At 38.1% G+C, this 15000-nt stretch overlaps 1 protein-coding gene across 2 annotated transcripts in view; it reads left to right on the top strand.

The window, feature by feature from the left end:
• LOC135198530 (protein sax-3-like) overlaps positions 1 to 15000 on the top strand; it is a 112550-nt gene that overhangs the window by 72891 nt on the left and 24659 nt on the right. For both annotated transcript variants that reach the window (XM_064226195.1, XM_064226194.1), the window contains exons 4-12: positions 408 to 564; positions 994 to 1124; positions 1782 to 2048; positions 2496 to 3008; positions 3332 to 3556; positions 3685 to 3992; positions 11363 to 11474; positions 12019 to 12192; positions 14132 to 14247. In XM_064226195.1, the coding sequence (XP_064082265.1) occupies positions 408 to 564; positions 994 to 1124; positions 1782 to 2048; positions 2496 to 3008; positions 3332 to 3556; positions 3685 to 3992; positions 11363 to 11474; positions 12019 to 12192; positions 14132 to 14247 (2003 nt within the window). The remainder of the gene's footprint in view (positions 1 to 407; positions 565 to 993; positions 1125 to 1781; positions 2049 to 2495; positions 3009 to 3331; positions 3557 to 3684; positions 3993 to 11362; positions 11475 to 12018; positions 12193 to 14131; positions 14248 to 15000) is intronic.

Raw genomic sequence — 15000 nt, 5'->3', positions numbered from 1 at the left:
ATTTTGCGTCGTTGTTAAGCATTTTAACTGCCATAAAGGCATATATCCCAGGCAGTCTTTTATTGCTCGTACAGACCAGTTTAAAAGCCTTTGAAAATTAATTTCAAAATTAATTTTTTTTTGTTTCATATAGTAAACTTATATAGTATACATTTCATATGTACTATATGAAACTTACGTGACTTCATATAGAAATTTCTTAAATTCCAAATCAATCAATCCCTAAATATGAAAGAAATGAGTTTACTGGAGAGAAAAAATTTTCTTAGTAGGCTGTGGAGTGGTTTTTTTTTAACATCATGTTTGAAAAAACCTGTTGCAATCATCGATGGCAACCGTGTGTTTCTTGTGCACACTTGACGTTTACGTGTCTCAAATCAACTTTGTTTTTTTTTTCTCTGTCTCAGTCCTTCGTGAGGAGTTTCGGGTGCTGCCTATGAGCGTGTCGGCAGCATCTGGGGAGAGAGCGGAGATCCTATGTGTCCCTCCAAAAGGTCATCCCACCCCTGAGCTGACCTGGTCCAGGAATGGTCACGAGATTGACCTGAAGGAGGAGCCCCACAGGTAAAGCAAAGTTTTTATAGTTTCATGCAGTTCGTACTTATTTATTCTTGTCGGATAAACGGTAATATTAATGTCTCTCCCTGACAATCTATTCCGTCAGGGGAGATTTACAAAAAAGAAAATAAAGAAACTTTATCAACGTAGATTTTTTTAGTATCACTTGTAATCAAACTTATAAGAGATGGAGCATTTTAGATATCCTCTAAAATTTTCATGATCCGATGAGTAATCCTTTCCTTATTTTTTCTAATATATAAGAAAAGAGAGAAAATAATTCAGCTAATGTCATGTCCACATAGCAGCAAGAAATCTGCTGTCGCCAATTACTGTGATTTGTTTGCGATCAACTCCACTGCATTTCACCTAAAATTTATTTCTATTTCAATCAACTTCAGCACCGGTACATTTAAAATCTTTTCTCTTCGTTAGGGTCCAGGTGCTTGAATCAGGCACCCTCGTAATCAAAGAGGTGTTGCAAACTGACGAAGGGGAATATGTTTGTCATGCCACCAACCCCGCCGGCAGGAGGAGTTCCCCTCCCGCTATTTTGAATGTGATAGGTACGTCACTCGGAGTCTATGTCTTTCGATGGGACACTTTCATTTATTGGAAACTACTTTTTTTTTTTTTTTTTTGAAAGATCTCCCTTATGGCATTTTATTCTTCGTTGTGTTGAATGTTTTATTTTTTTAATGTGAAATTATTTGAATCTTATACGCGCCAATACTTGTCCCTCATAATAAATCTATCTGCTTTTGTAATATATAAATATAAACTTATTATACATAAATATTTATAAATACATTTATAAATATATATATCTCTATATATATATCTCTATATATATATATATATATGTACCATATATTATATATATCTATATATATATTATTCTTTCTATCTGCTATATGTATTATCCCTATAAATATATGATATATATACTATATATGTATATATATACTATATATATATAAGTATATAGGATATCCCTATATTAGATATATTATATATGATATATAATAATGTATATATATATATATATATATATATATATTATATATATATACACATATAAATATATATAAATATATCTATAGATATACATACATATGCATGTAGAATATATGTTTGTCTAAGTATTTATTATTACAAATAAAATGCTCCTACTAGTCAGAACTGAGGACTTCTTTAAAAACTGTTATCACTTCTATTTTTAGTTTCTCCCTTCTGGGTAAAGGCCCCCAGAGACGTCATCGGCGTGGCAGGCGGAGAGACGGAGATAAGCTGTCGAGCAGGGGGAGACCCGCCCCCTGTTGTGACATGGCGTCGCGTGGGGGGCCACATTTCCGTCGGTCGCATGCGTATAGTTCGAGACAGAGGTCTGCTCGTGTCTCACCTGCGGCCGTCTGATTCTGGCACCTACGTCTGCAACGCCGCCAACAGGGCAGCTTCCATCAATGCCAATGCTTCTCTCACTGTCTATAGTAAGTGTTGGTGGAGGAATTCTTATTAGGGGTTACAAGGAGTTACAAGGATTAGGATGTCTCAAAGACTTGTTAGTCCATCCGAGGAGGCATCGTATGCTCACTTATCTGTAGGAGCAGGTTTTGCTTTGCATTCACTGTGTCCTAAGGATTTTGTCTAGCTTTCTTTAAAACTCTTCAACAGCGCTTTCAAATGTGCTTTATTAGAGATAGACTGAAATTCAAATGTGCTTGATTAGAGACAGACTGAAAATGTTGTGTTTCTGTCTATCTGTCTTGCTTTTCAACAGACCGTAAGTAGGTGTTTACTAGATGGAAATCAACAAGAACAATGTTATTGTAACGTTTTCTCGAACAACTGAGCGGAAGAAGAACTTTTCCTAGAATAATTTCCCCTTTAACACTTGCACCACAAAGTGAGGTGTCTGTCTGCTCTACTCGCCACAGGTGCGCCACTTGTCCAGGAGATACAAGGAGACGTGGAGGTGGAGGAAGGAGCGCCCTTGCAGCTCTCCTGCGCCGTGCAGGGATTCCCGGTGCCTCTGGTGTACTGGTCGCGGGAGGGCTCCCAGAAGCTCCTCCCCGCCACCCGCGAGTTCGTAGAGCTCTCCTCGGCGGGGCAGACAGACGAGGACGAGGGTCTCATGGGCGTCAAGATCATCCTCGCCGTGCCCAAAGTGACCAAGTATCACTCGGGGCGTTACATCTGCGGTGGGGTCAACAGCGCGGGCGGGGTCATGACCCCCGTATTGGTCAGGATCCGCTCGCATAGCCTGCTGCCTCCGCCTATCATCTCTGTGCCTCCGGCCAATCAGACCCTCCCACTCGGAGGTCAAGCTGATCTGACTTGCCGGGTATGGGGGTCACCAGCTCCCACTGTGACCTGGCGTCACAGAGGTCGGCTGGTGACCTCTACCACAAGAAGACATTTGCTGCCTGATAACACGCTTAGCATACACGGTGGGTAGAAAGAAAGTTCAAGTTTGATGAATCAGTATACTACGTAGTTTTGTGTTGCAGTCATTCACATCTGATTATGAACTAGCAACTGGTGTTGCTTTTATCATATTGCTGAAAATATCAAAATTATATTCCAGTCATAGCAAATATAATCCATCTATAACTAAAGTTATATAATTCAAAAACCAAAAGTAAGTACTTAAAATTTGCCCATTTCCATTTCACAAGTAAGTTTTCACACCATCGATTATTCTGTTATCACAAACTTGATAAGAGCACGAGAACTGGTCCTTCATGAAGACATTTCCTCGACTCTATTCCAGAGCTTGTGACAGAAGACGGAGGAGAATATGCGTGTCTAGCGTCATCCACAAGGGGAGTGACGGAGGCCAGAGCGTATTTGAACATATCTTCCCCAAATGATCCCGCCGTAGTATTTCACGAGGCGCCCGACCCCGACTCCGCCCCGGGGCCCCCTCCTACACCAAATGTTATAGGCACTAACGCAACGGCTGCTCTGTTGGAGTGGGATATCCCAGCAAAGCAAGGTACGAGTTAATGAATGCCAACGTTTCTTTCTTCCTATAGGCTAATAATTTCGCTCTAAATCACATGACATCATTCTCACAGGAATTAGGAAAGCTACCATAATTTCTTGATTTCATCATTCCATCAGGGGCTTCTCCAGTGCACGGGTACGTCGTGGAATACTACAGTAACCTGGACTCAGCCTGGAAAGTGGGGGCACCTTACACTACCCACACGAAGTTCACCTTATCGCCTGTGAACCCGTCTCTCACCTACGGAGTGACGGTGCGCGCGCAGAATAACCACGGCGTCTCGGAACCCTCAGGAATTGCAGAGGTCGGGGGAGATGGCGGTAAGGACGGCGTTGGAATAGAAGACTCGGAGTTGAAAAACGCCAGAGTCGTCCTTCAGGAGGCTGTATTGACCGGGCCGGCTTCTGCTAAGATCCTATGGCAGGTAATTCAGACCGAGTAAAGCACTTCCCTTGAATCGATCAATGCATGATTTTTGTACCTTAGGTTTCAATCGATTAACCATGATTTTGTGCCCTAGATTTAAATCAAGTTGAGATCTCACTCCATGACTGCGAGGAAAACTTACAACGGGGTAGATGCTTAACGATTCCGAGTCAATAAAACACATACATACATACATACATACATACATACATACATACATACACAACTTTACATTGAAATGTATTTTAAAGAGAGAAAAAAGTCTGACCGATAAACAAAATCTGTTTTATGCCCGAGACTAATTCATAATATCAAACAGGGTGGAATACAAGCAAAGGATGTAGACATCAGCATCGATCTTTTGGCCATAATTAAGACTAATCCATCCATAATTCGTGTTATTTGAAGTTGTAATAAGGAAAGAATTATGGAAGTAAGCGAACAGTGTACATTAGGAGCGAGGTAAGTCATTTTAAAGAGCTCTCAGTCACCGTGACAGTGGCAATTCTCTCTTTTATTAACACAGACGCCAAAATTGAAAGTCGTTCCCTGTGAGGAAATATAGTTTCTTCATGACGCTGCTTGACAAATGGTCTCTGTTGGTAGTATGATTTCCAAGTGGACCTTCTGGAATGAACGTTGGTGCAAAGGAAAATGGCAGGAAAGATTGTTTTCTTTCGTGCATTGCGGCTTTTTGGCCTTGTCCATCCCTGAAAGATATTTTATGAGAATCATAAAGAGATTTTAATCTGTTATGCAATGCATGGCCATTGAAGGAAAGAGAAAATGTACCCAAAAACAATTCCCAGTTAAAGAAAATAAAATGATAGATTCCCCATCCATAAAATACCATAACAAGTGGCAGGATTTATAGCATTTCTATATAAACAACAGGTTTTGCTAACCCGTAGGAGATATGAATAAGAAAACGCTTTACATAAGTAGCCGTTTGAAAATAAGGAGAGTGGGGAAGGTAAGGAGATTCTACCGTAGCTATCGATAAAAATATTGAAAACACATACAATTTTTTTTTTCTCTCTCTCTCTTCCTTCAAAAAGTGATGAAATCGGACTTCGATGAGAATGTACTCAGATATTTCATTTTCCTCTCTTTACCTTTGGTACGCCCATTCTAATTCTGGAGTGGGAGTAGCCACATGATGATGGAAAAAAAAAAACTTTAAGTAAAGTTCGCGGGATGAGACCCGTGTGGGAGGAACATCTATTTGGCCATCTAGAACGATTGAATTTTATTATTTTGACACACGACACCCATATCCAATGTACCCCCAATTCCGTAAGGTCATACTCTACAATGAATGAAATATAAGCTTTTTATATCGAGCACTTACGTCCAGCATGCTACATATCATAAGGTCGTCAACCACAATAAATGAAATTTGCATATTTTCTATAGTACTGATTTCCCTATTGCATATTTTATTTCATAAAGTCGCAATCTGCGAAGAGCAGACTTTACAGGATTTCTGTGTAAGCTCGTTTCGCAATGCTTTTTTTTTTCCTTTTTTTTTTTAAGTCCTAGACATGTCAAAACCCAACGGAAATGTATCAAGGGATTCTGTGCAATGAAAGAAAAATCACAATTTCGGGGTTGACACTAAAGACGTTATTTTTTTTCTTCTTCTTCTTTCTGGTTAATGGAATTTCGATTGAGTCGAGACAAAGCAGATTACTCACCCTCACGAAAACAGGTTTCCTCCTCTCTTCGCCCTCAAAACTTGACTTGGGTTATCGATTACAAGTGCTGCTCACAGCGCTCGCAATGTCGGTCTTGTTTGTGTACATAGGAATTCATTGTTTCTTCTTCCTTTTTTTTTCTGTGACGCTACGAATGCGGTAAATATGAGAGGAGGTAAGTTTATATATATTTGTTTTTGCTTTGGTATTCTTTTCAATATTTTACGTTTTTGCACTGCAAGCTTCGGAGATTTGTGTGCGTGAGAACAAGTGTTATTTTTGCATTTTTTCTTTTATTTTTTTTAATACGACTTTAGAACTTACGTAATCAGGAAAGACGTCAGATAAAAACGAGTCTTAGAAAATGAAAGAGTTTTAGCTGTATTGTCTCTCATAATATTTATCATTATTTAAAAACACTTGAAACTTATTACGCGAACATATCAGGAGGGTGAGTACAAATTATGTGGGATTCGCATCTTCAGCGAATACCCTTTTCGTATTCCCCATCACTGAAAGGAATCCAACCCCATCGAGCGAAGCAATGATCAGCTACGGAAGGACGCCAGGCCAAACAATCGAGGAGGAGGACTGGAAAGAATGTCATAAGAGAGGCGGCGCTGTAGCAGAATGACGCCATTCCGGCCCCTTCCTGAGCGATCAGAGAGGGCACGGGGCCATTTCGCACCCCGTTAATGGGATGCAAATGCACGGGGTCGTGAAGGAATTCGCTTTCTTTTCCCGTTTTCAAACGGGGCGCCATCAGCTGCAGCTGGGCCCAAATTTAAAGGAAATGCTAAGGGGGCAAATAACCCCCTTAACCGACGCTTTCCTCCGCTGCATTTTAACGATAACTGACATTATAGATGTGCGCGTTCTCTCAAGGAAGGGAAGAGGAGGAAGGGCAGAGGCAGAGAAAAAAAGAGAACGTCCTTAACTATAGCTCCCTCAGACAATAAAGTATTGCCCGAACTTGAATTTTTCCCCCCCTTCCTTATTTTTCGCCAACCCAGGTACAGCACGTTATTCCCCTCGAAGTCTCCGGGGACCAGGAGACCGGAGGGGCGAACTGTCTGCCACTTGACACGCGACTTTTGGCATTAGTGACAACCAGTGGGAAGGAGAATTTACAGAGGGAACTGCTTAGCTGCGCTCTGTTCCGCGAGTTAATGGGATTTGGAGTCGATTTATGGCGCGTAATATATTTTCAATTCCAATAGCTATTTTGGATGATTGTTTAGAGCCTCTCTCTCTCTCTCTCTCTCTCTCTCTCCTCAAGGAGCATGGATATGTGAGTAGGAGCTCCGGAAGAAGCAGTTACCACCTGATTCATGGATTCCGGGAGAGGATAGGTCCTGCCACGGATCTTCAGGACCAGAGGCATCGCGGGAGGATTAAGGCGGAATTGATTACAGAACCATATTACTCGGTTAACGTTTAAATCTGTCCGGGTTGCAAATCTTCTCCTTAACTCCTCTATTTATGACGTCGGGGATATTACTGTGGCTGGCACTTAAGGCCTGATTCAAGGTCATGCTTGCGTTAAATGTTCTTCCTCAGTCAAGGCTTCTTCATTTCATATCACCACACTTGATGTTACGTTATTTCGAAATTTGCTTATGTATTATTCAACCTTACAACAGCATTTTATGTCTGGTGATTGTGTGTATTTGCAGATATAAATCTTTATAATCTATATTAATATAAATTTAATTTTCTGAAATATACCTCACATCTAATACAGATTTTCAATCCTATCTCTCTCTCTCTCTCTCTCTCTCTCTCTCTCTCTCTCTCTCTCTCTCTCTCTCTGTGCTTTTTTTAACCTAAAGATTCAGATTTGTTCTCTCTCTCTTTTTCCCCTTATTATTTTCAGCAGTTCATGTTCACTGAAAACAAAAATTTTGTTATTATCTCATTTGAACACAAAGAGAGAGAGAGAGAGAGAGAGAGAGAGAGAGAGAGAGAGAGAGAATAACCGCCCTTGCGTTCCCTGGCATCCCACTTACCGCCACAGGAGGAGCGCCTCTCGTGAGATATCCAGGGACGGCGCCGAGGATCGTAATCCATTTGGATTACCCGACGCTGTGTTGCAAACCCATTTAGATGATATGCTCCTTGTTACAATAAAGTGCGCCCTGATACATGCGCTTTTGCCTAAGTTATTCATTGCGCACTATGTCTTACTAATAAACTTAAGGCATATTACGACGGTCTGGAGATTGCATACCAAATGCACTGTTTCGCATAAAGGGGTAGGGGTTGTTAAGGGAGAGTGGGATTGAAGGAGGGAAACACGGTACAATTAATGCTTTCATCTGGTTTGCTTGTTTCACATTTCGTAACATTTATAATCTCTCACTGGGTCATCATCATGATGACGGTGGCAATGATGATGATGACGATGATGATAATGAGGTATGATGAATATGGTGCTTATAAGCATTAATCCAATACCGAGGTCATTTTACCATCACTTTCACTAATAAGAGTTTTCACGAGTACTTTATATATATATATATATATATATATATATGTTATATGTATATGTGTATATGTGTATGTATATATATATATATATATATATATATATATATATATATATATATATAATTACATATAGTCATTATTTTAAAACTGACAAATATCACCACCAAAAAATCTCTGGTACGTGAAAGGAAGAGCTGAAAAAGACATATGTTTATGTATGCGAGGATATCATTAAGCCTAAAGGATTGTTCAATATCTGAAAATGCGCGTGAGAGAGTTTATAAGGGAAATGACGTCCAGCCGCGATAACAATAAAAGTCTTCTGCCTAAAAAAAAAAAGAAATAAAAACACACACACACAAAGAAAAATTCACTCTCACCCTTGTCTGGGTGAGGGGGCTGAACCTAAGGGAGAGGTAATATCAGAACGACAAGACGGACGGTCTTCTTTGTCTGTTATGAGAGAGAGAGAGAGAGAGAGAGAGAGAGAGAGAGAGAGAGAGAGAGAGAGAGAGAGAGAGAGAGTCCTTTACAAATTTCTTCAAGATAACAACACATCAGAGACGAATCAAGATCGGAATACGTTGCACGTAAATGTTTCAAAAGCATTTTTCAGAACAGCTAAAACTAACAGAATGTATTTGCGTATTACGCGGATACATAAATGAATATTCTATTCGCTCGGTACCTTCTTATGTTTCGTATTTCTAAGGAGGGGCATATGGACTGAGTATGGACACAAAAGGATGATTTAGTCTTGCACAGATAAAACCCCAGTCATACAGCGCTGGGCGTTTGCTGACTCAAGGCTGTATATCAAGGAGGAACATGACTTTAATCTAGCTGTAGGAGTAGCATATGGCTCTGCAATATTAACTCTCTACTAGAAAAAAAATTATATTCCGACTAAAATTCTTAGGAATAAAATAATGTGTAGCTACAGCCGGTAGTGTGACATGCCGTGCAGTCTTAACCCAAGAAAAAAAATTAACCGATATTTTAACCCATATTGCGAATATGCATAAATATTGTTCGAATAACTTTGAAAATAAAGACTAATGTATATTTTTAAGCTTGATATATACAGTATTTCTCAATTCGAAACAAAAAAACGCCTCTGAAGTTGTAAGCGCTTTAAAGGTAAATCCCACTACGAATGCTCTTTATATTGTTTCGCAGTTATATGTGATTTGAAATTACTATCAACTTCATTCCAGGATTTTGGCCATTTTTTTGTTGGAAACACATATACAGCGAAAAGAACAGTCTTCAGCGTTATCCTGGTTGTTGAAATTTGTGACGCCTGATCGTTGCTAAAAAGAGTACAGTTGGCATTTGGCCGCTTTCGCTATCACTAGCAGCTAACATTCCATATTCCATAAAAAAAATAAAAAAAATAATAAAACTGCTAAATAACTGAGATATTGTTGAACATCCCATTTTTACTCTTAGTAATTGCACTGTGTGTGTCCGTATGCATGCATTAGATATATATATATATATATATATATATATATATATATATATATATATATGTATATATAATTATAAGGTAAAGTTTCTCAGTTTATTTAAAATCGCGCCATCTCGGATATTCTCTCAATTGTGGACAACAAAAGTACTGTATACTCTTAAAAATAGTTATCAGCAATTTTTCTTTGCTGCCTCACGAGCTGACCATGGGAAATTTGATCTACACTACCAATCAGTAACATTCAAAATTACTGGGCAACAAATGACGAGTTGATTATCGGATAGGGGAAGGCGAAATAAAAAAAAAATAACGGATTCCCATCCTATGAGGAGGCATTAGAAATGGAACGTGTGAGGGCGGGGTGATGAAAAAGGAAGACAAAATTGAAGAGGGGGATCAGGAAAGAAAGGTGGGAGAGGGAAGGGGGATAACAAGGGGGGCGGGAAAGGCAATCAGTCGTCAGTATTAAAATGCGACTTGTCCAATCTGGGAGGCGAGAGACAAATGGCACACTTATGTGAGCGTCTTACAAGAACAGCGAGGAGATAATTGTACGCGGATATAAGGGTGATACAGAGAGCGCGCCGGGCTGATTTATATGCATATATATTTCTTCTGGGCTCTCCGCTAGCGGCTCCCTTTACTGGCATCGCTGGGCCCCGCTGAGGCTTAGAGCCTCTTGTTATTATCGCCACTTGTACCTTTACTAAAGGTTGTCTTCCTTCGGTGAACGTCCAACACCCCTACCCCCTTCAACCCAGCATCCACCCATCTCCACCCACGGGGATTGCTTCTCTTATTCGACCTGTAGTTTGTTGTTAACGAAGATTAAGTTTAATCACTAAGAGTGATGTGAAGGAGTTTATGAGTTTCCCGGAGTTTATTGTGTCTGGATCGAGATGATGGATTAGCAGATCGTGCCTCAAACTTATCGAAACCGGCAAGAAGAATAACGCTGGTTTATTGACGGTTATACGTCATCTTAATTTCTGTTATACTCATTTTCTTTATATTTCTGTAATACTCATTTTCTTTATAACTAATTATCCAAGTAAGACGATTTAATGAAAATAAATTCATACACATCACACTTCTAATCAATTGTATCATACCATACTCTTAAAATCCATATGTACATACATACTTTATACACACCATATATTAATATATAAGTATACACACACACACACACACACACACACACACACATATATATATATATATATATATATATATATATATATATGTGTGTGTGTGTGTGTGTGTGTGTGTGTGTGTGTGTATTATATATATTATATATATATATATATATATATATATATATATATATATATATATATATATATATATATATATATACTTACAAATATAATTATGTATAAATACATATGCATATACGTGTGTATTTCTATGGGTATTTCTCGGTTTCTTTATCTAGGTGCGTTTGTTAGCGAATAGCGAAAAAACCACATTTACCTTTTTACATTTAGTGCCTTTTTCACCCTACTAATTACCTTTCTCTGGAACCTTCACCCTGGCAGTATCAACAAACTCTGGCATAAAACAATCCAATTTCCTCGCACTAAATTATTCGCTGTCGAGATTGGCAACCCGAGACATTGTCATTCTAACCAGTCTCAGCAGACTAGACTATTGCAACGGAATTCCCGTTCATTAAATAATACCGCTCCGTCTCTCGTTTCAAAGATGACTGAGGAAGTCAGCTCCGTGGAGGGATTCTACATCCGCCTCCATCACATGTCAAGAGACGAATACCTCACAGATGCCCCTGCATACAACGGTAGACCGCACGTCAAAGGTGAGTTTCCCTTCTTATCTCATGTGCAGCGCAAAACCTCCGTTTTCTTTATTGTGAGGCATCGCTGATAAATTCCTTATTTTTGTTTATTAGACGGGGAAAAAATCTATATCCACTGTTGCCTTTATTGTTCTTTTTCCTAACAAATAGCACTGATGCAAAAATTTTTAATACTACAATAGTAATATATATCTGCTGAAATTTTTGTGTGGAAACTATGTTTTTTAATACATAGGTTCTATGGTGCATGTGTGTATACATACATAGATTAATTTCTTGATAAACTATGCACGTAAATTAAATTTAAATGAACATTATTATTCTCTGTGTGTGAATATAGTAACACACACACACAAATATATATACATATATATATATATATATATATATATATATATATATATATATATATATATATATATATATAGATAGATAGATAGATAGATAGATAGATAGATAGATAGATAGATACATGTATGTATACATTCATATATATATATATATATATATATATATATATATTACTGTGCTTTTGTAAAAACAGGCTCCGTAGGGAACTTCACGGTGGTAACGGTCGTGAACGCTGGCGGGGGCGCCTCCTCCTACGTCCTCCACGGCCTCTACCACTTCCGTTCGTATACAGTTTTCCTCGTCCCTTTCTACAAGACTTACGAAGGAGCTCCTTCCAATAGCAGGACTTTTCTCACGTCGGAAGCTGGTGAGATTGAGATTCTACAATATATCTCTCTCTCTAGTTAAGATTTTTTTTAAATCAATCAATACACACACACACACACACACACACACACACACACACACACACACACACACACATATATATATATATTAATATATATATATATATATATAAATATATATATATATATATATATATATATATATATATATGTATATAAAATTCACACATTTTTTCACACAAATATTCTCTCTCTCTCTCTCTCTCTCTCTCTCTCTACATGTACTTAAGATTTTTAAAGATACAAAATTTCATATTTGTATCTTTAAATAAAATTCACAGACTTAGTTTTCTTAAAAAAATAACCATTGAAAAATTTATGGGTATAATCAATTTCCTTTCTTCACAAAGAATATGGATATAATCAATTTCCTTTCTTCACAAATTAACTGTTTTAATATCTCATCAATATAAACGATGAACCAGTAGAGGACATGCTTTCTTTATATATTTTAGTAGCCAAACTATGCTAAAAAAAGAAGGCTTGATCCGACCTCGAGCTTACTCTGAGCGCGTGATAAAATCTAGTCAAATAGAGCGTTGTTCCACCAACGAAAAATAAAATAAATACCTACATTTTATCAGACACAATTGCTCTGTGCTGTTTAACATGCATATTATTTATATATTACATTTTCATTCCATTAAATAAATCATAAGTATCCGATCATGAAACTCAACCAGAAATACCATTTCCATACATTTTTAGGATTTTCCATAGCGCTTTCCATACCCGCCCAACAAGAAGAACAACAAAGTAGTTTGTAGGCTTTGTAGGCTTCCTTCCCTAGTAATCGAAAATAGGCGAGGGGCTAACAGAAACGAAATAATATATATATAAAAAACATAACTTTTCCAAAATGATCAGTATCGCATCGTGTATTTCTGGTGATAGAAGTTCACTCTCGACGTGGTTCGGAAGTCACGTAAAGCCGTTGGTCCCGTTGCTGAATAACCGCTGGTTCCACGCAACGTCAAATCACCATACAAACAATCACCATCGTTAACGCAGCCAGATGTTAACCACAATCATAATACGTGAACGCAGACATGACGGGGATAAGGGGCGGTCTCGGAGGCCTTAAATCATAAAACACGATTGCCAAATGTCATGGAATATGACTCTCTCAGACTCACGAAAAGTATCTTGCCCGCTAGAAAAAAAAAATCAAAACTTTTAAAGGTTACATCTCCGGCGATGCATAAAATATCTGCGTTATTTTCACCACTTGAAGGTTATGTGGGCATTCGCAGACGAGAGCTAATTCTTCGTTTAAATAATCAGATTCTTCATAAGAACCGTATCAATTTGGTCCAAGACTTCTTCCAACGTCGTCAAACCTTCAAATGGAATTTAAATGTAATCTTGAATTCTATTCGCTATGGAATAAATATTTTTGTATATATATATATATATATATATATATATATATATATATATATATATATATATATATATATATATATATATATATATATGTTCTAAATATGTAGCAAAAAATTCATTTTCTCCAAATAATTCCAATTTCTGGTTGTCAATGTCGTCCTCTTTACTTCGTCGAATTATCATCCATATGGTACTTTATTTAAGACTTCTCTGTACACCTGTCCCCCCAAAAAATTCAATCTATGTAGATCATTCTTACTCAAAATGTAAATATAATGTAAGCTCTTTAATATTCCGCTGTATCTATTGGAAATAAATATTTGTGTCGATCTGTAAATTCAACAGCTGCAATTTTGCATTGTCAAATTTTATAAGAGATTAGAGTGTTTTCAAAGTCAATGAATTCTTATCAAAATCTTTTTCAAATAACTACGAACAAAAATTACATGTAAAACATGATATTTAGCAAAAACGATTACCAATTCTTTTCGTATCATTCCCACGCCCTTCCAGTACCTTCGGCGCCTCCGCAGGACGTCCGGATGCAACTCACGAACGTCACCACGGCGTCTGTGTTTTGGTATCCGCCTCCGCCTTTGCACCGAAACGGCCATATCACTTCGTACCAGGTAAGTAATGCAGCAGACAACTCAGGCAGCTGCATAAGCCAGCATACAGGTGTCTGCCGGCGGGCCACGACAACGGGAATAGCTCCTCCGTCCCTCTGAGGTCGGTCTCCTCGAAATTCTGGACAAAATGATTTAGTTACGGATGTCACGAAATGAGAGTCATGGCAACTTGCTCCTCGTAATACCGGGGAACTTGTGATACAGAAAATGGGAAAAAACATTACCGAATAAAAAGCTTTACAATGTAATCTTAAAAACAATTATCATGCGAGGAAATACGGAAGGTAACAAAAAGTTCAAATAATTTACATCGATGTAAAGCTATATATCCCAAACCAGAATACTGCAGAAAAGTTACAATTACAAAAAAAGGAAAATACTGGGAAAACAATGTCATCAAATAATAATTACAACACATAACTACCGAACAATAGTAATCTAATGAATCGATTAAAGAATCAACTAGAATTATCATAATTTATAACGTAGGAAGAAAATAAAAAAATTCTTTAAAAAAATCCCAGTGTTGACAAACTTTGCAAAACTAGTTACCACCAGAACTCAAAGTTTTGCTTTTATGGAGAGAGAGAGAGAGAGAGAGAGAGAGAGAGAGAGAGGAGCTTACCTTACCTTAGAGACCTTACATCTTGTTCGGGTTGCCCCAGGTCCCTCAGAGAGAGAGAGAGAGAGGAGGAGAGAGAGAAGAGGAGAGAGAGAGAGACGAGAGGGAGAGGAGCGAGACGAGAGGAGAGG

This window comes from Macrobrachium nipponense, chromosome 22, assembly GCF_015104395.2.
Source record: "Macrobrachium nipponense isolate FS-2020 chromosome 22, ASM1510439v2, whole genome shotgun sequence".
Taxonomy (NCBI): Eukaryota; Metazoa; Arthropoda; class Malacostraca; order Decapoda; family Palaemonidae; genus Macrobrachium; species Macrobrachium nipponense.
This window is presented reverse-complemented; position numbering and strand designations above follow the sequence as displayed.